The sequence below is a fragment of the Kogia breviceps genome, chromosome 6, assembly GCF_026419965.1.
Source record: "Kogia breviceps isolate mKogBre1 chromosome 6, mKogBre1 haplotype 1, whole genome shotgun sequence".
In the NCBI taxonomy this organism is placed as follows: domain Eukaryota; kingdom Metazoa; phylum Chordata; class Mammalia; order Artiodactyla; family Physeteridae; genus Kogia; species Kogia breviceps.
Window position 1 is genome coordinate 32,301,914 of NC_081315.1, and position 24,643 is coordinate 32,326,556.

Consider the following 24,643-nt stretch of genomic DNA (forward strand, 5'->3'; position numbering starts at 1 on the left):
AAAACCAGAATTTATTGAGTTTTAGGGCAAGGGTCAGCTATTTGATCAGCACAAAAAGTGGCAGTTTAGGCAAATGTCCGGGTGGCCTTTTAATGCTCCCTATTATGTATTGTACAAGTATTTCCTAGCTGTCTGGTGCTTCGTGTATAGAAAATCTTATAACAGCCCATTCAACACTTCTCCATAGCAGCACCAACAAGGGAGCCTATTGTGGTCAAAACTTTTCAGATGTGGACACCTGTTCTCTAGAAGTTTTATAGAAGCCATAAAGTAACCAGCTATCGCTAACTTTATTGGTATGGACTCAGGGCAGACTGGCAACCTTGAAGTGAAGAGTTGCATTTTGAAAACATAGTATACTTCTCTTCCTAGTGTTAATGAGCACTGTTAGATAAGCTCTTAGGGGAAGTTTTACTTTGACACGATCTACAAACTGGATATAAATTAAAGGATATAAGGTCAGTATTATAACTTTGTGTTTAAATTAACTGCTGTTATTTAAAAGTATACCCGAGGCTATGAGGAATATTTGTCTTCACATTAAATCACCACACGTTACTGTTTATTTTTGTCTACTTTTTTCTCTCTCACTTTTTTTTACTGTTTTTAGTATGTTTGCTTCAGGCCATCCCTCTTCTAATTTGGCTGAAATAATAAGCATTCTAAAAATATTAGTTATTAGCAGGTGTCCCAAGTACTTTGTACATATATTTTTTTGTGGAGATTATTATTCCCATTTGTAGATGAAAAACTGAAGCAGAAGGAGAGAAAAAAAAAACTAGCTCAAGACATTAGAGCCAGTGAAGGGCAGAGTGGTCATGCAGTTTGGCCATAGAACCCACGGAATTTAACTTGCTATTCCCGTGTCAGTCTTGCCTCCTAAATTTTTAGTAACTGTCTCCTCGTCCTTAGCTTTACTGCCATTATCCTTCCTGATTCCGTGACTCATTTCTCTTTTGCCCACTGTCTTCTCATTGGTTTCCTTGCTTCTGATTTCTTAATCTTCTACTCTGGCCCATCCTCCATGCCTTATATTACCACTAGAGTCACCTTTCTATCCTGAGCGAATAGAATGTGTCACTTTCTAGATCAAAGGTTTTCCATGGCTTTCCGTCACTTGTCCTACTGGAGTCAATCTGATCCCTTTAATATGGCCTGTAAAACCCTGCTTAATCTCAATCCTGCCTTCCTGTCTGATACTAATTCCTTTCATTATCTTATTCCAACTTCAGGTTCTAAATTATTGAATTACTTCCCCACATGGTATCTTACAAATCTATGCCTTTGTTCATGCTTTTCTCTTCCTGAAATATTCTACCAATTTCCAGGCCCCAGTCCACCTCATAAACTCTTACCATCCTTTGAAATTTAATTGTTTTAATTCTCTTCTGAGATGCCTTTTCAGATACCTGATTAAGTAATTCTTCCTCTTGATTTCCACCATACCTTATCTTCCTTCCCCCATGGCAGTATCCATTATCTCATTTTGTTGTCCTGTTTAAGAGCTTCTCTCCCTCTAGGCTGTTAGCTTCTTAAAGATAAGCTATGAAGACGAGCAGATAGTTTTCCTTTCTAGCACAGTGCCTGGAACATAGAATGTTAATACTTAATGTTTGTTGAATGAATCATTGTATCAATGAATGAACAAATGATATGCTTTTGACCCTGAAAGATAAAGTTACTAAATTCTGTACGAGTTGAGAATAAATTAGGCTTGGTGTGAGGGACTGATGTGTTCTTTCTCGAGTCATATATACATTCTAGAGTAAGTTGTTTATTAATTCCTGATATAGGAGATATGAATTGTACTATAGATATTTTAATAAAGAGCTTTAGCTTTAGGGCATAAGTTTGTGGTGCTGATTTTGACTAAATTAGAGATCACTTTGCTTCTTCCTAGCTGAGTACTGAATAGTTGACACTGCTGGATAAGTCACTGTTTAATTAGCAAGGTAATGCTATACCTACACGGGTGCTTTGACAGAGGTATTGTAAGGTGCTGTGGGATTGTGGTTTGTCGGTGGTGGGGTAATTATTTCAGTTAGTGGTGGGAGAGTATTAGGGGAGGCATCTCAGGGAGCACAAGGTAATAAGTGCTCTGTAGTAGATGCCACTGTCACATTCTAAATACTAATAATGTTACGGAAATCCGTCTAGAGTTCCCATACGGTAGTCACTAGGCACATGTGTCTATGGATCATGAAATGTGGCTAGCCTGAATTGAGATGTGATGGAAGCTTAAAACACAATGGGGACTTCCCTGGTGGCACAGTGGTTAAGAATCTGCCTGCCAATGCAGGGGACACAGGTTTGAGCCCTGGTCCAGGAAGATCCCACATGCCACGGAGCAACTAAGCCCGTGCACCACAACTACTGAGCCGGAGCTCTTGAGCTCGTGAGCCACAGTTACTGAGCCCATACGCCACAACTACTGAAGCCCTCGTGCCTAGAGCTTGTGCTCCACAACAAGAGAAGCCCCACAATGAGAAGCCCGTGCACCTCAACAAAGAGCAGCCCCCGCTCGCCACAACTAGAGAAAGCCGGCGCGCAGCAATGAAGACCCAATGCAGCCAAAAAATAAAATAAATTTTAATTCTTTTAATTAATTAATTAATTTTAAAAAATGGATTTCAGAGACTCAGTCCCCCTCTCCCCGCAAAAGTAAAATAGTTCATTAACAATTTTTTGCATTGATATATGTTGCAGAGATAATATTTTGGATATATTGTGTAAAATTAAATATACTGTTAAACAGGTGAAGTTAACTTTTATTATTTTAACGTGACTGCTAGAAAATTTAAGTTACATATGTGGCTTGCATTATATTTCTGTTGTGCATTGCTGACCTAGACTATACTTTAAGAAGCGCCAGCCCACAGTTAACTCCCTTTTACCCATTAGTTTATGTCATTCTAAAGTCTACTATCCCAACACAGCCAAAATTAAAAAAAAAAAAAGTCTACTATCCTCACCTGCTTTGCCTTATCAATATTAACCAATTCACATGGGGGGTTGATCACTACCCTGATCTTGTTAGCATTACGTTTTAACATCTGTTTTTTAAACTGGTTTTTATTTATTTATTTATTTTAGCCTCATGGCATGTGGGACCTTAGTTCCCCCACCACGGATTTACCTGGCACCCCCTGCATTGGAAGCACAGAGTCTTAACCACTGGACCACCAGGGAAGTCCCTAAACTGGTTTTTAAATTGTGGAGGGACTTCCCTGGTGGTCCAGTGGTTAAGAATCCACCTTCTAATGCAGGGGACACGGATTCGAGCCCTGGTCCAGGAAGATCCCACATGCCACGGAGCGGCTAAGCTCATGCGCCACAACTGCTGAGCCTGCGCACCTAGAGCCCACGCTCCGCAACAAGAGAAGCCACTGCAATGAAAAGCCTGTGCACCGCAACAAAGAGTAGCCCCTACTTGCAACCACTAGAGAAAGCCCGTGCGTAGCAAGGAAGACACAATGCAGCCAAAAATAAATTAATTAATTAAATTTTTAAAAAATAAAAATATAAAAGCATAAGGTGTCAAATATGTATGAGAATTATTACATATTAATGTATAATATGGAACTATTATGTAGTTCCACTTCACGTCCTGAACTTCTTTCACACTGTCTTTGTAGTGTGCTTCACTTATTCTCTTCTTTCCAGAATTGAATATGATGCATATCGTACTGATTTGGAAGAACTGAATCTTGGACCACGTGATGCAAACACCCTGCCAAAGATTGAGCAGTCACAGCATTTGTTCCAAGCACATAAGGAAAAATATGATAAAATGCGCAACGATGTTTCTATCAAGTTGAAATTTCTAGAAGAAAATAAGGTAAATTTATTCTTTACCTTCTGAAATCTTTCTGTGGACTTTAAAGTCACCCTAAAGAGAGATAAATCGAAAGTTTTTTGTTTCTGTTAACTATCTTTCATTATAGAATTGACCCTTGAACAGCTTGGGGGTTAGGGGTGCCAACCCTCCATACAGTCAGAAATCCACATGTAACTCACAGTTGGTCCCCCCTGAATCCAGGGTTTCCCGGAGTCTGCACTTCCACATCTGCAGGTTCAACCAACCACACAGATCATGCAATTCTGTAGTATTTACTGTTGAAAAAACTTTACATATATGTGGACCCATGCAGTTCAAACCTATGTTGTTCAAGGGTCAACATTGGAATTGTTGGAAATGGGATTCCATTTATAATCAGCATTTTAGTTTTTAGAAGTACATAAAATATATTTACCTTTCTGTCGTAAAAGTCATCTTTCACATGTAACAATTGGCAAAAAATACTTGATGTTGATCTTCAGATTGATGTTGGTATCAAGTGCTTTAAAAGGTTACATAATGATAGATTCTGTTCTGAATATTTTGAAAACTTTTTATTAATGGTAGGTACAGATTTCAGGAAGGGAACATCATCCTTCCCAGTTAACTAATAAATGAGGAATGACTGAAAGGTTCCATTGAGGGTTGCAGTTAGCATAACCTAGAATAAATAAGCCAGGAAACCAATTTTACACATTATTTTCATGTAACATGAATACATCTAAGGACTAGAACAGTAAGAGCTGAGATGGACCTGCTTTCCTTGGAGGTAGAGTCAGGTAATAACAGGCTCCTGAGCTTTGGTTTAAGTGAAGGACAGGTTCCCATGTTTAACATTACATGCATATTCAGTTTGGGGAGGGGGATTGCAGTTCTGAAAATGGGAGAGCCAATAGTGAGCTCAGTACAGAGGAGGTATAGATCAGTCCTCTGGAGATGGGAGTCTCATCATTGCACATTGGTGGTCCCCTTCCTGTGCTTTTCACCTCCTCTGAAGTCATAATAGACCTTCAGCTCTGCTTTCTTCCAGGTATCGTCTTAATATTATTCTTTAGTTCTAATTGTCTGTTGATATCTTCTTGTTTTCCTTAACATTTCCTTAGAAACTCTTCTGGCTACCGTAAGAGCTGCATACATTTCCTTCAGGCCAGCAGTATCACTGCACTTTTTTTTTTTAGCCACAATGGGTGAAAAGTACTGATTTTCCATTACACTGAAACCATTATAGTGTCAGTAAAGGAAACCTCAGCAGAGTCATCAGACAGCTTGCCCAGCACCATTCAGCCAAGAGCACAGTGAGCCTTTTAGCGTTCATTAGCTGAGCACGTGAGATGGCATTTATTTCAGTCATTTGGTTTAATATTTTGAAGGATAGGAACATGTCAATACTTAGATACAGACATATATTTTAAATGACAATATTTTTTACATACTCCCCTAGAATCAGCACGGTACAGTGTGGTGCTAAATGAAATATGCTAGCATTTTATGGGCTCTACCTAAAGCTAATTTGAATGGAAAGAAAGGAATTTGTCTAATTTGGGGGTTCAGGACCTCTGCTAATAGAGAAAGTTATTTTAGAAAATGTTTAAAATGGTAATTGTGGTCTATTGGAATCTATTGGTATTTATTGCGTGCTATTCTCTGGATAGTGAGATTATGGGTAATTTTTGTTTTCTATGTATTTTTCTGTATTTTAGACATTTTCAGTGAAAAGTTACATTGCTTTTATAAAAAGGAGAGAAACTTATTTTGAAAGAATTAGTATCCCTAAACCATCTATGTTTATATGGTTCTTGCCAGAGTAAATAAAAATAAGCAAATTATACGAAGATAAATAATGCCTGTGTGACTGCTGCTTCTCTTACTATATAACTGTTTTTGAAACTTGGCAGTAGATCTCCAGATTTAGACATGAATCAGGGAAGGCAGTTATTTGTCAGTTACTAGGCATTTTACTTGTATTCTCTCACTTAATCCTCATGACATCCTTCATACTCAGGAGACACACTGAGAAGTGAGGAAAGAAGAGACCAGCCAGGTCATCTCTGTAAATTGTACATGTCAGTCAGGTGGCTCTCACATCCAATTTTATCTTATTGGCATTTAAGAATTTTTAAAGTTGGGAGTAACAGAAAATTATGACTTAAAAACACTCTTCAGGCACCATAGTAAGGGTCTGGACTAGGATCATTGCATTAGCAGAGAAAGGAAAGAGCAGTGGTTTCAAGGCTGCATGACAGGAATTAGGAAATCAACATAGGAAGCTGGTTTGGCCTGAAGCTTATGAGGGATGAAGGTTGGGAACTTGTTCTGTTTAACCCAGTATTTAGTTTGAAATGACAAGATATTCACATGGAAACAATTGGTAGGAAGTTTATGATGTGGGTTTGCAGTTTGGATGAACAAGGTCAGGGTTCCAGAGATAAAGGGTTAGAAGTCATTACTTTGAGAATAGTGTTGTCATTGTCACATCTTCTCTTCTTTCAGCCTTCCTTACTATAAAATAAAAAAGAAAATTGTCTTTATTGTCAAGGATTTTATGTTCTTAGAGAGCCTAGAGATATTCTTTGTTTGGGGTTTTCTGCAGTTGTCATCAAGCTGAGTTTCAGTTTCAACTCAGTAATCATTAATCAGCTATGTCTAAAATAAAATCTGAAAGAAACTCTGATCTTTTTATCTTTTGTGTTTAATTATTTAAAACTATAAAAAGATAATGTTTTTGGTCTCTGTTATTTTAAGCAATAAACAACTATAATTTGGGTGAAGACTTAGATCCATGAGAAAATTTTTCTTTGTTTTTTATTATTGTTGTTGAGCAACTTTTACCCTTTTCTCTTCTTTTATAGCTCTAACAAAGGGAGGAAAAAGCAAGCCGTTAGGCCTAGGAATTGCCTGTCATTCCTGTTTGCTTTCTTGACAATTTGAAATGCCTCAAATTGGGGGTTTTCTTCTCTTTTTGAACTACAACTGAATTTGTACCTTAGTATTTCTTTTATACACAATTGTCAGGTAGTCTACTTAGCACTTGAATTTTAACAAAATATAATATACTCTATTTCTTAAATATTGTACATTAAATTTTTTTTTAATGTAAGTTATCTGAAACATCGATGAGTATGCTATTTGTAATTTGATGATGTCCTGAAGGCTACTGGTTTTTTCTAAAGTTGTTTTTGCAGCTGTTTTTGCAGGTTGCGGGGTGGCAGGGGAGGGTTTCTTTTGGTTCTCATATCCTGGCTTTTGGAGTGTCCTACCATAGCAACACTTCTCTTGCAAAATGTGAGACCAGATAACCAAACAACTAGAATAGTGCAGAAGTAAAATAGTCACTCAGACTGTGACTATCGTTATAAATTTCAGTGGCCAAACATTGTGAGAATTTTTTTTTTTTTTGAACTTTTAAAAAAAATTTGAGAGTGACTGGGAAATGGATTCTTTAGTATTATTTTAGAAAATTGAGGTGTTTATATGTACTTAGTCTAACCTTCCTCCTCTCTGGCAAAACAAAGGGAATAGGTGTGTAAAATACCTATGTGCATACCGGGATGTGTATGTGCATGCATTAATGCTGAGAGATGTGTGCACATATCCATGTTTGTCATTTCCCCTTAATGGAAAAACTTGAATTCTTCTACTGTTTACAACCTATACTCTATCCAGCCCCCAACCCTACCCCCCACCCTCCTGATATATTGTGTTTACCTTTAACCTGAACAACCCTCTGATATTCTCTTCCTTGTTTACTAAATAACACTGAGTTGCATAACAGTTAAGGACACAGTTAATTAGGCTCTTCTAATGTTTCTCCTTTCATCAATATTTCTTCTAGACCTTTAAATAATGTAACTTGAACTATTTTCTGACTTAAGGCAGTTTATTTATCTTTTTATTGTACCTTTGAAGGTTCAAAACAAAACAGAAAATAGAAAACATAGTCAAGAGAGAAAATAGTCATTTCTGGTGCTTTGTAGACTTTGTGGGAACACAAAACACATTGTAAATCAACTATACTTCAATTTTAAAAAAAAACAGAACAAAGTAAACATACTCACATAATGTGAGACAGCTATATATGTAGTTGTGGTTACCCAGTGACTTTATACAAATATGTACTGTAATAGGAAATACCCAAAGCCTAGTACATTTTTATAACAATATGCTGTAAATGTTTAGAAAAGCTTGGAGAGCAAAGGTATTCTTCTTTTTGAGAAGAAAAACTATAAGCCTCTGAATTTAAAAAATGGATATCTGTTGCCAAATTTTAAGAAACATGTTAATCATTACTTAATATGTACAATCAGATACATTCTTGAAATTTGTTTTTCCCTATTGTCAAAAGAAAAGGACCCTAACTTTTTACTCTTGATATTTTAAAAATAGTCATGCCAGTGATGTACTGTCATCTTTATTTCTGTAACTGTAGGCATAAACAGTATTCTTGGTATTTGCTCATAAGTCAAGTGAAATTACTTTCTATAGGTAAAAGCACCCGGTTCTAAATAAAAAATGAACATTTATGGATTGAGATGTGTAAACACAGTAAGCAACCTCAACACCGTGCCAAATATGATTACCTACATTTGGATCCTGTGAAACAGTCCCTTAGTCCTGCAACTCTACTTCCACTCTTAATTCCTCAAGTGTATTTAATCGTGTAATTTGATATAATCTCATGTTGTTATTGTTCTTTTTTTCATTCATTTAACTAACATTTATCAAGTATTATACTGTGTACCAGGAAGTGTTCTGGATATTGGTGATACCCAGTGAGCAAAAGTAAAAAAATTCAACCCTTAGAGTTTATAGCCTAGTAAAAGAAACAACACTGATCAAATCACACCAAAACATAAATGTAAAATTTTGGCTGTGACCAGTGAGTGCTCAGGCTCAGGCTTCCATGTGATGTTGAACATTAACCAGGTAAAGTGAGAAGCAAATGGCAGAAATGGCAGGGTGTGGCAGGTAAATGGCCAGATGATGCAGGCCTTATAGGCCATGTTAGTTCAAAATTTATTTGAATATCAGTGGGAAGCCACTGAGAGAATTCTTGGCAAATGATGGGTTTGTTTTTGTTTTTGTTTTAATATTTATTTGGTTGCACTGGGTCTTAGTTGCGGCAGGTGGGCTCCTTAGTTGCAGCATGTGAACTCTTAGTTGCAGCATGCATGTGGGATCTAGTTCCCTGACCAGGGATTGATCCTGCGCCCCCTGCATTGGGAGCATGGAATCTTAACCACTGAGCCACCAGGGAAGTCCCAGCAAATGACAGGTTTTTAAAATGGTGCATAGATTTTAGTAGAACCTAAGAGTGAATATAGGAGTTTAGACAAGATAATGGGAGCTTGGATTAGTGTTAGTGGAAGTGGAATTAACTGAAGGTTTCGAGAGATATTTACAAGGTAAAACAGAAATACATGTAAAATACTAAGGACAGATTGATGTAATTGGCACCTTTGACATTTTATTCCTTTATTCAGCAAATATTCATTAATTGTTTTCCATATGTTAGTCACAGGGTTAAGTAATAGAAATATAGTGGCCTTGTTGTCATAGAGCTTTTGGTCAAGTAAGAGAAATAGACATTAAACAAATAATTACAGAAATACAAACCATGATCAGTGCTGTGAAGGGAAAATAGAGGGATCTTGTGAGTATACAAGGGGACTTGGCTCGATATGGTAGAGAAAGTGACATTGGAGCTGAGGATCCAAAGGGATGGAGAGGAGTTACCGAAGGTGTGTGGAGGAAGGAATAGAATATGCAAAAGCCAGTTGAAGGTCAGTGAGGCCAGAGTATGAGGAGAATGGGGAGTGTAGCTTTGTATGAAGCTGGACCGGTAGATCAGGCCTACACAAGTATGAAAAGACCTATGTACAAGGCTATTCATCACAGTGTCACTTGTAATATCAAAAGATGAGAAACAGCTGTGAAACAGTTCAGCAGTAAGGCCTAGTCGAGTCAACTGTGGTTCATTTATGCAACAGAATACTTTTCAGCTGTTAAAAAAAAAAAAAAAATACGGGGCTTCCCTGGTGGCGCAGTGATTGAGGGTCCGCCTGCCGATGCAGGGGACGCGGGTTCGTGCCCCAGTCCGGGAAGATCCCACGTGCCACGGGGCGGCTGGGCCTGCGCATCCAGAGCCTATGCTCCGCAACAGAAGAGGCCACAGCAGTGAGAGCCCTGTGTACCGCAAAAAAAAAAAAAAAGAATGATTTTGTGGGCTTCCCTGGTGGTGCAGTGGTTAAGAATCCACCTGCCAATCCAAGGGACATGTGTTCAAGCCCTGACGCGGGAAGATCCCATGTACTGTGGAGCAACTAAGCCCGTGCACCACAACTACTGAGCCTGAGTTCTAGAGCCCATGAGCCACAACTAGTGAGCCCATGGGCCACAACTACTAAAGCCTGCATACCTAGAGCCTGTGCTCCGCAACAGGAGAAGCCATGACAATGAGAAGCCCGCACACCACAAGGAAGACACAACACAGCCAAAAATAAATAAATAAATAAATAAATAAATAATTTTTTTAAAAAAAAGAATGATTTTGTTCCAGCTTTTCCTTTCATGTTTAAGCCAAGGTACTGCCCCAATATTGTTGTACACTTAATATAAAGCCCTATTTTATATAATTACTGGAAGAGCCGGTAAGTACTTTGAGGAACTTAACAATTGTAAATATATTAAAACTAATGGCTTTTTTAACTAGAAATTACCTCATTTAAAAAAATTACTTCAGTGTCTCTGATAAGAAGGTATGTAATCTAAATTTGATTTGGAAAAAAGTTCATTTGGTAGAAATAAAGTACTTTTTAATGGTTTTGATGCCTATGAAATAACACTGAGTTTTTTAGTCAATAACTTTGTAAGTGGTATTTATCTTCTGTTGATACATGCTGTATCAGCAGGAGAAAGTTTTCAGTGTGATCCACTTGACATTATCTATCAGTTCTGCTCTTAAATTTCTCTTACCCAGTTTCTGTTTAAAACCTCAGCTTGTCTCTGTGTGTCAGTAGTCAGTGCTGAAGTTTGTTTTGCCCTTTAACAGTTAAAGTATTGTATGGTATATTTTCGGTCATTCACCAGATGTTGCTATAATGGTTTTACTTGTGTCTGATCTGGGTTGTTCATTGTTTGGTAGGTCTTTATGGAAGTTCTTAGTAATTGAGTTCACAGTGATTTAGTACATTTCTAAATTACTCTGTTTCTGATGTTAGGTTTTCAAAGTTGGTCAAATCTGTCATCATCTCACCACAGGAAATATTACCTCTGTCTTCTCCTATTTTAAATCTGCTTTTCTGTCATATTTTATTTATCCTTATAACCACTTTAAACCTTTTTAAAGTTAGGAGATAACATACATAAATAGCTCAATATAGATTTTTTTTTCCTGCTCTGTAATTATGGAAAGATTATATGAAAGTTTAATATTGCATTATTCTTCATAATTTTAGAAAGAATTAACTTTTATCTGTTCCAGCCCTTGCATTAGATCCTTGTCCTGAGGCTGTTTAAATGCAACTTCAGGACCAGAGACAAAATAGGAAGGAAGTTTAAATATATCTTTTCTACATTTCTACCCTTCCTTTAACTGATCTGTTATACCTTCTTTTGTTTGTTTCAAAGTTTGTTTAAAAGCTTTCTAAAATGTAGAATAGAGGCAGGTTAGATTAGGTGAAAGAACACGGACCAGTCTTGGAATAAACATTCCTAAGTTCGCCAAATCCAGCCTATCTGCTTCCTACCTATCTAAAACTTAGGTGAGTTACTTAACTTTCTGAGTCTGTTTTTTGTTTTGTTTTGTTTTGTGTGTGTGTGTGTGTGTGTGTGTGTGTGTGTGTGTGTGTGTGTTTTAATGATAACATGGAGAGAATAGAAGATGTAAGATGTAAGGGTAACATATTACCTGTCACATGGAAAGTGCTTCACAAAAGTTAGTGTCACCCACCATATCAAAGAATAGTCTACCAAAAATGCTTGGCTGTTTCTTTGATACTGTATGCTTATCACTTCTCATGATTTCATAGCATAAATATAGAAGTAAATTGAAAAAGTGTAATGACCTTAAAATATTTCCTCCAACATTTGGCTTTTTGCCCCTTCTCCTAAAAGCAGGGTTTGGCCTTTTCTCCCCCACCTTATGCTCTTCATCTCTCTCCTCATCCAGTTCTAGTTGAGAATCTTTCCCAGACTTATCTTTTTTCTTTTTTTAAATTTATTTTATTTACTTTTATTTTGGGCTGTGTTGGGTCTTCGTTGCTATTGTGCGGGCTTTCTCTAGTTACAGCGAGCGGGGGCTACTCTTCGTTGCAGTGCGTGGGCTTCTCATGGCAGTGGCTTCTCGTTGCAGAGCACGGGCTCAAGGTGCACAGGCTTCAGTAGTTTTGGGTCACGGGCTCTAGAGCACAGGCTCAGTAGTTGTGGCGCACGGGCTTAGCTGCTCTGCGGCATGTGGGATCTTCCCGGACCAGGGCTCGAACCCATGTCCCCTGCATTGGCAGGTGGATTCTTAACCACTGCTCCACCAGGGAAGCCCTCCCAGACTGATCTTTATTAAAAAAGCCAAATAGCCTAGTAAAGTGAACCTGATAGACGAGCCAAATACTTAAAATAATACTTTTTAGTCTTGTTAAAACTGCTTATTATATATAGTGACAACAGCACTGTATCATTACCAAGGTTGCAAAAATTATCTTTAAAATTGTATTGCAACTGCTTTTCTAATTTTCCCTCTATTGGTAATGATTTGTATTTACTTAATAACCAAAACATTCTGAAGATTCTTTCTAGCCTATCAGTCAGAGCTGCATTAAATACATTATATGAGTACAGACACGAGTGCAAATTAAAATTAGCCAAAAATAAGTGGAGATTGGACTTCCCTGGTGGTCCACTGGTTAAGACTCCATGCTTCCCATGCAGGGGGTGTGGGTTTGATCCCTGGCAGGGAAGTTCTGCATGCTGCGTGGCACGGCCAAAAGTAATAATAATAATTAGAGTTAAAAAAATAGAAAAAAATTTTTTTAAAGAGAAAACAAGTAGAAAAGCAAAATATTCTAAGTTTTTAATTCATTTAATTTAGAAAGTATACTCCTGTTGAGAACTGATTTATTAGTTTATTTTACTTTACCTTTATTTTTGATTTAGTAATGGTTTGATTAGATAAAAGAGTCAGCTTACCATTGTTATTTAAATTTGCATCTGATTTTGAAGACTACTACCAGAACTAAAACTTGTACTAGGATAACACTTACATAATCAGTGCTAATAGAAAAATGAGATAAGTTGTCTGTTTTGGTATGAAACAGCTTCTGAGATTAAAGTGACAGTGAAATTTTATATTTTATTTCCATAATTATAATTGAAAAGCTGTGAGTCCCCAGAGGCTCTCTTTATTTCAGGAACTTCTCTGAAGTGCAGATACTTTAAAAGGCTTTTACACATCAACCTTCTCACAGTTACCAAGAGAATGTTTTTGTGAAAATGGGTATTGTATTATTTTGTTGTGAAAACTAGAATTCAGTCCTAAAAAGCATCCTCTTTCCTTTATTTCCCATGGATTAAGTTTCACTGGGTAGTGGGGGACCATTTTAAATACAGCTAATGGCCCCATTTTGAGGCTTGGGTGATGGGCTACCAAGCTTCCCTCAGCTACAAGAAGAGGTGTGTCTCTGTGTTAGGTTTGTCGACTGTCAGGGGGTGGGGACTCTGACTTGTGTTGACAGCAGTAGAGTTAGCTAAAAATTGTCTGATGCCCTTCCCACCTTCTTTCTGACACTCTAACTTTCTAGGCCGTTGTAACAGTTCTCTGCAGTTCAGTACGTGAATCAAATCCTGTGGTCTTTTACTGTCTTCTCCAATTCTTTTTTTTTTTAATATTTATTTTATTTATTTATTTGGTTGCATCGGGTCTTAGTTGTGGCAGGTGGGCTCCTTAGTTGCAGCTCATGGGCTCCTTAGTTGTGGCATACAAACTCCTCATTGCAGCATGCATGTGGGATCTAGTTCCCTGACCAGGGATTGAACCTGGGCCCCCTGCACTGGAAGTGTGGAGTCTTAACCACTGCACCACCAGGGAGGTCCTTGTCTTCTCCAAGTTCTAAAACACTGGGAGTTAAAATTCAAGTCAAAAATTTTTTGTGGTCCAAAAAGGAGTAATTAGTTAGAATCTATTTCAAAAAATTATTAGAATTTCATACTAAAAATACAGAAGCCCTTTAGTTGCTCTGTTGCTCCAGGAGCCAAGGGTCATCTGAAATTGGAAAACAGGAAAGGCCAAATAATACTACTAGGTGGAAAATTACTGTGACTCAAATAGGTTACTACCATGAAAACCTTAAAAAATAACTCAATAACAGGGAAGAGTGTTTATAAACTGGTGCATAAACTTTCAGCTAAATTTAATACATCTCTAATAGAAGTGCCAGTTTCTGTCCTTAAAAATAAATAGAAATAATGTTTTTCTACTGAAAGAAAGCCTTTCAACAGAACGGCTTTTTGAGAGCCATTTGAGTTTCCAAATATATGTGTACCTCTATTTAGAAAGCAATTTTCTTAGAAAGTTTTAGTAGAAAGGAACCATAAAAATGATCTTACTCTCAGTTTCTTCATTATGCAAGTGAAGAGAGTTCATATGGTTAACTTGAGGCAGAAATGGGAGTTGAGCCCAATTTTCCTGAATCTTTCATTCTCCTTCAACTATATCAGCCTCCTTCTGCAGTTAACAAGAGTCTCTACAGGCAAAGAAAAAGGTTATCTACCTAATGGACAGAGAAAATAGAAAATTAATAAATGATTTCTTTGTGGTAGATTTGCTTTGTTCCTAATCAGGAAAATGGCATTTTAGAGAAGGAAATTTTACTCACGTGTGCTTTCCAAAGAATCAAAATGCATCACATACCAGTTTGTAAAGATTGTAACATCATATTTTAGGGCCAGATAGGAGTTTTTCTTGAATTCTCTGAGGTGTATTACTTTTAGAATCTACAAGCAAGGGTGAAAATCTCGATTATAAACCGAACTGACTTATGGCTTTAGAGAGAATTAGAAACTAGAAAGATTATTTGAAACTTTCTAATTGAGTTTCATTTTTAAATCTATCTACTCATTTATAGTCTTTATTTTTTAAACTACATTTGAAACAAGTCATGAAGCTTCATTATTTTCCTTTTTTTTTCTTTCTTTTTAAAAATGTATTTGGTATACACACAAAACAATATATGTAATGCATTCCTCTCAGGTCAGTACCTAGTTGTGGAATAGCTGGGTTGTATGTATACATACACATGGGAATAGTAGGTGCATGTTTAACTTTTTAAGAAACTAGCAAACTTTTCCAAGATGGTTGTACCATTTGACATTTCCACCAATAGTATATGAGAACCAATTTGCTCCATATCCTCACCAATAAGGTATGGTTAACCTTTCATTTTAGCCATTCTGGTGGATGTGTAGTAAACCTCATTGTGGTTTAAATTGGAATTTCCCTAATAAACAAAGATGTTGGTCATTTCATGTGCTTATTTGCCATCTGTATATTTTCTTTGGTGAAATCCCTATTGAGTTTTTTTCCCCATTTTTTCATTGGGTTTGTCATTTCCTTATTCATTTGTAAGAATTTTTTGTACATTCTAGCCTCAGGTTCTTTGCCAGATGTGTTTTGCACATATTTTCTCCCAATAGGAGAAAATAGACAGTATGCCGTGGGACCAAACACAGCCTACATATATATATATATTATATATATATATATTATATATATATATAATATATATATTATATATTTTATATATATATATTTTTACAAAGGACAGAAAGGAAAGGAAAAAAATGAAAAATTGGACAACATTTTTTAAAAAACCAATAGGGATGATACTCAAAACTCAGAATAGGGAGGAAACTTTGCACAAGCCTCTTGGATAGCCGCAGACAGCAGAAGCAAGAAGAACTACAATCCTGCAGCCTGTGGAACAAAAACCACATTCACAGAAAGATAGAAAAGATGAAAAGGCAGAGGGCTATATACCAGATAAAGGAACAAGATAAAACCCCATAAAAACAACTAAATGAAGTGGAGATAGGCAACCTTCCAGAAAAAGAATTCAGAATAATGATAGTGAAGATGATCCAAGACCTCAGAAAAAGAATGGAGGCAAAGATCGAGGAGATGCAAGAAATGCGGAGCCTGTGCTCTGCAACAGGAGAGGCCACAACAGTGAGAGGCCCACATACCAGAAAAAAAGTAAAAGAGGGAGAGGATTCAAATCAATAGAATTAGAAATGAAAAAGGAAAAGTTACAACAGACACTGCAGAAATACAAAGCATCCTAAGAGACTACTCCAAACAACTCTATGCCAATAAAATGGATAACCTGGAAGAAATGGACAAATTCATAGAATGATATAACCTTCCAAGACTGAACCAGGAAGAAATAGAAAATATGAACAGACCAATCACAAGTAATGAAATTGAAACTGTGATTAAAAATCTTCCAACAAACAAAAGTCCAGGACCAGATGGCTTCACAGGTGAATTCTATCAAACATTTAGAGAAGAGCTAACACCCATCCTTCTCAAACTCTTCCAAAATATAGCAGAGGACAGAACACTCCCAGACTCATTCTATGAGGCCTCCATCACCCTGATACCAAAACCAGACAAAGATACTACAAAAAAAGGAAATTACAGAGCAATATCACTGATGAATATAGATGCAAAAATCCTCAACAAAATACCAGCAAACAGAATCAAACAACACATTAAAAGGATCATCCACCATGATCAAGTGGAATTTATCCCAGGGATGCAAGGATTCGTCATTATATGCAAATCAATCAGTGTGATACACCATAATAACAAATTGAAGAATAAAAACCATATGATCATTTCAATAGATGCAGAAAAAGATTTTGACAAAATTCAACACCAATTTATGATAAAAACTCTCCAGAAAGTGGGCATAGAGGGAACCTACCTCAGCATAATAAAGGCCATATATGACAAACCCACAGCAAACATCATTCTCAATGGTGAAAAACTGAAAGCATTTCCTCTAAGATCAGGAACAAGACGAGGATGTCCACTCTCACCACTATTATTCAACACAGTTTTGGAAGGCCTAGCCACATCAATCAGAGAAGAAAAAGAAATAAAAGGAATACAAATTGGAAAAGAAGAAGTAAAACTGTCACTGTTTGCAGAAGACATGATACTATACATAGAGACTCCTAAAGATGCCACCAGAAAACTACTAGAGTTAATCAATGAATTTGGTAAAGTTGCAGGATACAGAATTAATATGCACAGAAATCTCTTGCATTCCTATACACTAGTGATGAAAAATCTGAAAGAGAAATTAAGGAAGCTCTCCCAGTTACCATTGCAACAAAAAGAATAAAATATCTAGGAATAAACCAACCTAGGGAGACAAAAGACCTGCATGCAGAAAACTATCAGACACTCATGAAAGAAATTAAAGATGCTACAAACAGATGGAGAGATATACCATGTTCTTGGATTGGAAGAAGCAGTATTGTGAAAATGACTATACTACCCTAAGCAATCTACAGATTCAATGCAATCCCTATCAAATTACCAATGGCATTTTTTACAGAACTAGAACAAGAAATCTTAAAATTTTTATGGAGACACAAAAGACCCCGAATAGCCAAAGCAGTCTTAAAGGGAAAAAAATGGAGCTGGAGGAATCAGTCTCCCTGACTTCAGACTATATACTACAAAGCTACAGTAATCAAAACAATATGGCACTGGTACAAAAACAGAAATATAGATCAATGGAACCAGATAGAAAGCCCAGAGATAAACCCATGCACCTATGGTCAACTAATCTATGACAAAGGAGGCAAGGATATACAATGCAGAAAAGACAGTCTCTTCAATAAGCAGTGCTGGGAAAACTGGACAGCTACATGTAAAAGAATGAAATTAGAACACTCCCTAACAACATACACACAAATAAACTCAAAATGGATTAAAGACCTAAATGTAAGGCCAGACACTGTAAAACTCTTAGAGGAAAACAAAGGAAGAACCCTCTTTGACATAAATCACAGCAAGATCTTTTTTGATGCACCTCCTAGAGTAATGGAAATAAAAACAAAAATAAACAAATGGGACCTAATGAAACTTAAAACCTTTTGTAAAGCAAAGGAAACTACAAACAAGACGAAACAACCCTCAGAATGGGAGAAAATATTTGCAAACGAATCAACGGACAAATGATTAATCTCCAAAATATATAAACAGCTCATGCAGCTCAATCTTTAATAAACAAACAACCCAATCCAAAAATGGGCAGAAGACCTAAATAGACCTTTCTCCAAAGAAGACATACAGATGGCCAAGAAGCACATGAAAAGCTGCTCAACATCACTAATTATTAGAGAAATGCAAATGAAAACTACATGAGGCATCAACCTCACACCAGTTAGAATGGGCATCATCAGAAAATCTACAAACAACGAATGCTGGAGAGCGTGTGGAGAAAAGGGAACCCTCTTGCACTGTTGGTGGGAATGTAAATTAATACAGCCACTATGGAGAACAGTATGGAGGTTCCTTAAAAAACTACAAATAGAATTACCATATGACCCAGCAATCCCACTGCTTGGCATATACCTGGAGAAAACCATAATTCAAAAAGAGTCATGTACCACAGTGTTCACTGCAGCACTATTTACAATAGCCAGGTCATGGAAGCAACCTGAATGCCCATCGACAGACGAATGGATGAAGAAGATGTGGTACATGTATGCAATGGAATATTACTCAGCCATAAAAAGGAACGAAATTGGGTCATTTGTGGATGACCCACATCCAGAGACATGGATGAATCTGGAGTCTGTCATACAGAGTGAAGTAAGTCAGAAAGAGAAAAAGAAATATTGTATATTAACGCATATATGTGGAACCTAAAAAAATGGTGCAGATGAACTGATTTGCAGGGAAGAAATAGAGACACAGATGTAGAGAACAAACGTATGGACACCAAGGGGGCAAAGTGGCAGGGAGATGGTGGTGGTAGGATGAACTGGGAGATTGGGATTGATGTGTATACACTAATATGTATAAAATGGATGACTAATAAGAACCTGCTGTATTAAAACATAAATAAATTCAAAAAAAGAAAACTCAGAATAGGGGTTATGGAGGGAGCAGGATGGTTAATCTATTTTATATATAGATATATATATAAAGATAGTATATATTCAGAGAAAAATAATACCACACCTAAAATGTTACTTACATTCACTCACTCAATAAATATTACCATGGATCTGGTGTTGGGCATTACTCTAGGGGCTGGAATGCCTTTATATATATATAGAGAGAGAGAGAGAGAAATAGATACAGATATAGATATATTGATATATAACATATATAAAGAGACATATATGTCATTACATCTATATCTTAATTTACTGTTCCATAGGATATATTCATCTTTCATTTTACCAGTTAATGCCGAACTTCAAAAGTAGTTGTACAAATTTATGCACTGATCAGCAGTGTATACGAGTTCTTATTAAGTCTTTCTAATGTAGAGGGTAAAAAATACCATCCCACATCAGTCCAAATTTGCATTTTCCTATTTTCTAATGAGACTGGAAGTCTTTTCAGATTTAATTGGCCACTCCTGTTTCCTCTGCTGTAAAATGGCGTTCATGTTATGTGCTCTTTTTAATTGGGTTCTCGGTGTATAGAAGGTCTTCATATTTTCTAGACGTGTACCCTTTGTCATCCCCTGTAATGCAGATCCTTCTCCCCAGTTTGTAACTTGTCTTTTCAATCTTTGGGTGAATAGAAATTCTAAATTTCAAAGTAATTTAATTTATCGATCTTTTCGTCATAATTTATGATTTTTTTATCTTTAAGAAGTTATTTCATACCTAAGGTCACCTGGAAACTTTTCCACCCTTCTGTCAAAATATACTGCCCTCAGAGCTCTCCTTTGACCAGTCTTTGACAGTCTGTTCTCCAGAAGAGACCTGAAACTCATTCACACTGGCAGAGGTTACTGAGAACAGGTCAGTTTTAGAAAACATTTTTATGTAAATAGGAATCAAATGCGAACTAGCCTGTAATAATTTACTTTACTTCTTTTTTCTAGCTGTAATTTTCATTGACTCTAGTGACTTACAGGAAAGAGATTTGGTCCTGAAATCAAACTCCATTCATGTAAGGTGAACACTGGTCATAACTTTAATTAGCATAATTTGACCTTTTCGATACTTACACCAATCAGTTTATCATTTTAAAGCTTGTTTTAAAAGTTATTGCAATGCAAAACTTGTCTGTCTAGACATAGAGGAAGAAGTCAATATGAATTAGTGGAAGTCTGTGTTAACAATGAACAAATGTTTAGTGTAATACTGTTAATTTTAATGGTGCTAACCAATGAATAATTTGGAACAAATTAGGTGCCTTCTTGTTGCTTGAAAAATGTGTTCATTTCAGAAGCACAGAATCGTGGGGTTGTAAAGGGACTCTTAAAGGTTCTTCTGAGGTGATCCGTTAGGCAGAGGAATTCCTCCTGCAGCATCTCTGCCCTTGGATTGAAGGCCTTGTCAAGGCAGGCAGTGTTGATAAACCGTGTTCATGCACTCTTGTCAACAAAATGTATTTGCTTAGCACACACCTTTTTTTCACTGTGCGAAGGTAGACTTCACATCAGCTTCTTTCTTTGCAAAGGAAAACAACTCTTATGTTTCTTGTTTCACTCACAGCACTTCTCTGACATCAGATGTGTGGGGATTTTTTCCCCACACACGACCAGGTCTCTGAACTTCTGGACACTAGCTGGGTGTCCTACAATTCGGTTCAGTTCTGACACTGTGGACCCCCCCTCACCACCACCTTTAGACACCGTTCGAAAGTCCAGGTCATCACCTGTGCTTCTGACCAACCAGCTATAAGTCGAAGGTTCCCACAACCCCCTTCTCAGCTTCAGTCGTTTTCTAGAGCAGCTCACAGAGCTCAGGAAACAGTTTACTTATTATATTACCAGTTCATTACAAAAAATATTAAAGGATACAAACGCAGAGGTCCATAGGGCAAGGTCTGGAAGGGTCCTCAGCACAAGAGCTTCTGTCCCCATTGGGCTTGGGTTGCACCACCCTCCCGGCTTGTGGATGGGTCAGCCAACCCAGAAGCTGTCCAAACCCCCCACTGTAGGGATTTTTACGGAGGCTTCATTGCATAGGCACAGCTGATTAAATCATTGTCCCGAGGTTGGTGGGGGGTGAGGGTGAAAATTCCCACTCTCTAATCACAATTTAGTTCCCCTGGCAACCAGCCCCAAGCTGTAGTTATCTAGGGGCTTTCCAAAAATCTCCTCATTAACATAAAGGCAGGTGTGGTTGAAAAGGGCTTGTTGTGAATAACAGAAGACACTCCATTCACCTTTAATAGCTCTGGGGCTATTTCAGGAACAGAACTGGAGACCAGATATTACAACGGAAGATGCTTCCTAGGCTCTTATCACTTAGGAAATTAACAAGGGTTTTAGAAGCTCTGTGCCTGGAATGGGATGAAGACCAAGTATTTACTTCTCATTATAAATCACAGTATCACAATCTTACTTCTTATAAGTTCCAAATCAGGGGGTTCTAACTAAATGAAATTTTATTTTACTAAAAAAAGTCAATGTTGTTTTCAGGTTTAACCATCAAATAGGTAAACTTAAATTCCACTGAAATCGAATGAGTACTTATCCTGTGTCAGACAGTGTGCTAGGTGGTATCTCATTTCATTTAACCCTTACAACAGCACTACAAATGCAGTTTGGTAATGGCATCCCTGATAAACGGATAAAGACCTTGGCCAGTGAAGTTAGAAGTAACCCGCGCCTGGTGTCACAAAGAAAACTGGGAAGTGGTACAACTGGGACTGGCACGCGTGCCTCCTGATTCAAGAGCTCTTTCTGGTAATTTCTATAAAAGAACAGTACTAGTAATGGAGATATTTTACTAATGACCTAGGTGAATAACAAATAAAAATTTGGGGAGGCTGTGACCAGTATCAACTGTGCCTAATGCACCTCTTCCCAGAAATTGGAAGTAAAAGTTCTCAAAGATACTGTATGTACTCCTAAACTGCACTTAGGTCTTGGGCCTGGTTAGTAGCAGTTTGGCGTCGCTTGTTTGTTTGAGTCTCTGTTCCCTAGCTGCTTTCTCAATTAATTTCTCTCCTGTATCACAGCCATGTTTTAGCCTTTCTTCATTCTAGGCCTATCCTCCTCCCTCTGATTTTCCCTCCTTTTCACTGTTTTCTAGACCCTCATTCATTCCTAGGAAAGCACATTCTTAACCTTTTCCCTTTTTAAAAAAAATAAATTTATTTATTTATTTTTGGCTGCGTTGGGTCTTCATTGCTGCACGCAGGCTTTCTCTAGTTGCGGCAAGCAGGGGCTACTCTTTGTTGCGGTGCGCGGGCTTCTCACTGCGGTGGTTTCTCTTGTTGCGGAGCACAGGCTCTAGGTGCACGGGCTTCAGTAGTTGTGTCTCACGGGCTCTAGAGTGCAGGCTCAGTAGTTGCGGCGCACAGGCTTAGTTGCTCCGCGGCATGTGGTATCTTCCCACACCAGGGATCAAACCCGTGTCCCCTGCATTGGCAGGCAGATTCTTAACCCCTGCGCCGCCAAGGAGGTCTCTTTATTTTATTTTATTTTATTTTATTTTATGTAATAAACATTTCTTTTTTTATATATTTATTTTATTTAGTTGCGGCATGTGCGCTCCTTAGTTGCGGCTCACCAGCTCCTTAGTTGTGGCATGCAAACTCTTAGTTGTGGCATGCATGTGGGATCTAGTTTCCTGACCAGGGATCAAACCCGGGCCCCCTGCATTGGGAGCACAGAGTCTTAACCACTGTGCCACCAGGGAAGTCCCTTTAACCTTTTTCAGGGATGCACCTCTTTTGCTGCATAATGAAACACCACTACTTAGTGGCCTATTACACCAGTGATTTATTATTTCCCACCATTGCCTAGGTATGGGATAGGTGGATTCTTCCTGTTTCACTTTCAACTACAATGCCTGCTGGGCACTGGGAGAGCTGGAATGACTGGGCCTCTGTCCCCATGGGCTTTCATCCCAAAGGGAGGCTATGCAGGGTTTCCTCACAACTTGGCGACGCCAGTCCCAGAGCGCCAGCACTTGCTTATCAGGTCTCATTTTCTGAAGTTACAGGCCAAGCTTATTTTCATCTTAGAATCCTCCCAAGAGTATGGATTTAGAGGGGTGATTGGGACCATTATTGTAACAGTCATTAAAACAATATACTTTGCTCACCTCCTAATTGCCTTCTAGAAACCTGCTTTTCCTATCATTTTCCTGTTTCCTTAATAATTGCCCTTGGGTGGAGGTTCATCATCCTTTGAAATATCCCCCCTTATCTCAGCACCAGAGGGCAGGGGAGTTAGAGTTCTCCCATCCCCATGTTCTCTTTCAACCTTTCTTGAAAAAACCCTCTTCTCCCCACAAGTGCCTTTTTTTTTTAAGTTAACAAGATGTATTTTTACTACCCATTTATCATATTAACCATCATTTTTACTGCGCTCTGCCTTACTTAGCCTTGTATCTTTGTATCCCTAGTACTGTGCCTGATGCATAGTGTTACGCATCAGCTTTTGTTGTCATCCTTGTACCTGGTACCGAAGTTTTTCATTTAGGAAAGTTGTAGGCCTTAAATTTCTGACCAAGTGAATTCAAATTTTTTTTTAGTTTGTACAGACATTTTTAGTCTCTGACCCTCTTAAACAGTCTCCCTGTCAGAAACTTTCTTACCTTTGTCAGAGAAAGAGGAAAAAAATCCCTTTAATTTTTTAAACAACTTTAGTTGAATCAGCAGCTCCAGATGCCCTAAATGTTAACCCAGCTTCTTCGCAAGGCTTGAGATACTCATTCCCTGGGGTCAGTACTTATTTGGTTTCTTGCCTACCTCCTCCTTTTTCCACCTCAAGACTGTAAGCTCATGAGGGAAGGAATTTCTTTCTGTATCTCCTAGAACAGTGCCTGGCACTTAGAAGGTACTTAAGGTCTGTTGAATGAACAATTGAACGGAATAAAAAGTTATCTAAGATAGTTTAAGTAAAAATCTGTTACTGAAAGTGTGCATGGTGCAATCCATTTATGTTTTAAAATATTGTATATAAGCCTAGAAAATTTCTCAAAGGATACACAATAAAATGTTAACAGTGCTTCTCTCAGGTGAGGAGGAGAGAATAAATGCAGAGTGGATCAGGAGATTTTACTTTATAATCTTGAGCATATGCCATTTTTATAACATTTTAATTTTTAAATAAAGGCTTTACAAATCAAAGATATCTACTATAAATATATTAGTGTTATTTCCTTTATAGAGGTACATGGACGAAGAAATGGCTAGAGAGACTATGCATGTGTGTGTTAATAGTGAATACAGATGTCATAGCATGTATGTTATAATCCTAGTTTTTCACTTAGCATCATATATCAGATGTTTTTACATCATTAAAAATGATTAAAGCTCAGTTATAATGAATATTGCATTGGATGGGTAAATTAGAGTGTATTTTATACTTTACTGTTGAACAATCTGCAGTTATAAATAAGACCTCAGGAAACACTTCATTCATAAACTCTTTTTGATGCTTTGCTGATTTCTTTAAAAATCATAGAGATAGTGTTACCTGATTAAAACATAATCTTGTTATCATTAGAAGTAGTAAGCAATTGAAAATAACTGAGAGGCATATGAACTTTAAGTAAATTGGTTTTCTGGGCAACTCTTGCCATCCTTCTTCA

General features: G+C 37.5%; 1 protein-coding gene across 8 annotated transcripts in view; it reads left to right on the top strand.

Annotated features, from left to right (window-relative positions):
- ARFIP1 (ADP ribosylation factor interacting protein 1) overlaps positions 1–24,643 on the top strand; it is a 125,623-nt gene that overhangs the window by 98,375 nt on the left and 2,605 nt on the right. For all 8 annotated transcript variants that reach the window (XM_059066690.2, XM_059066693.2, XM_067035676.1 and 5 more), the window contains one exon: positions 3,664–3,838. In XM_059066690.2, coding sequence (XP_058922673.1) covers positions 3,664–3,838 — 175 coding nt within the window. The remainder of the gene's footprint in view (positions 1–3,663; positions 3,839–24,643) is intronic.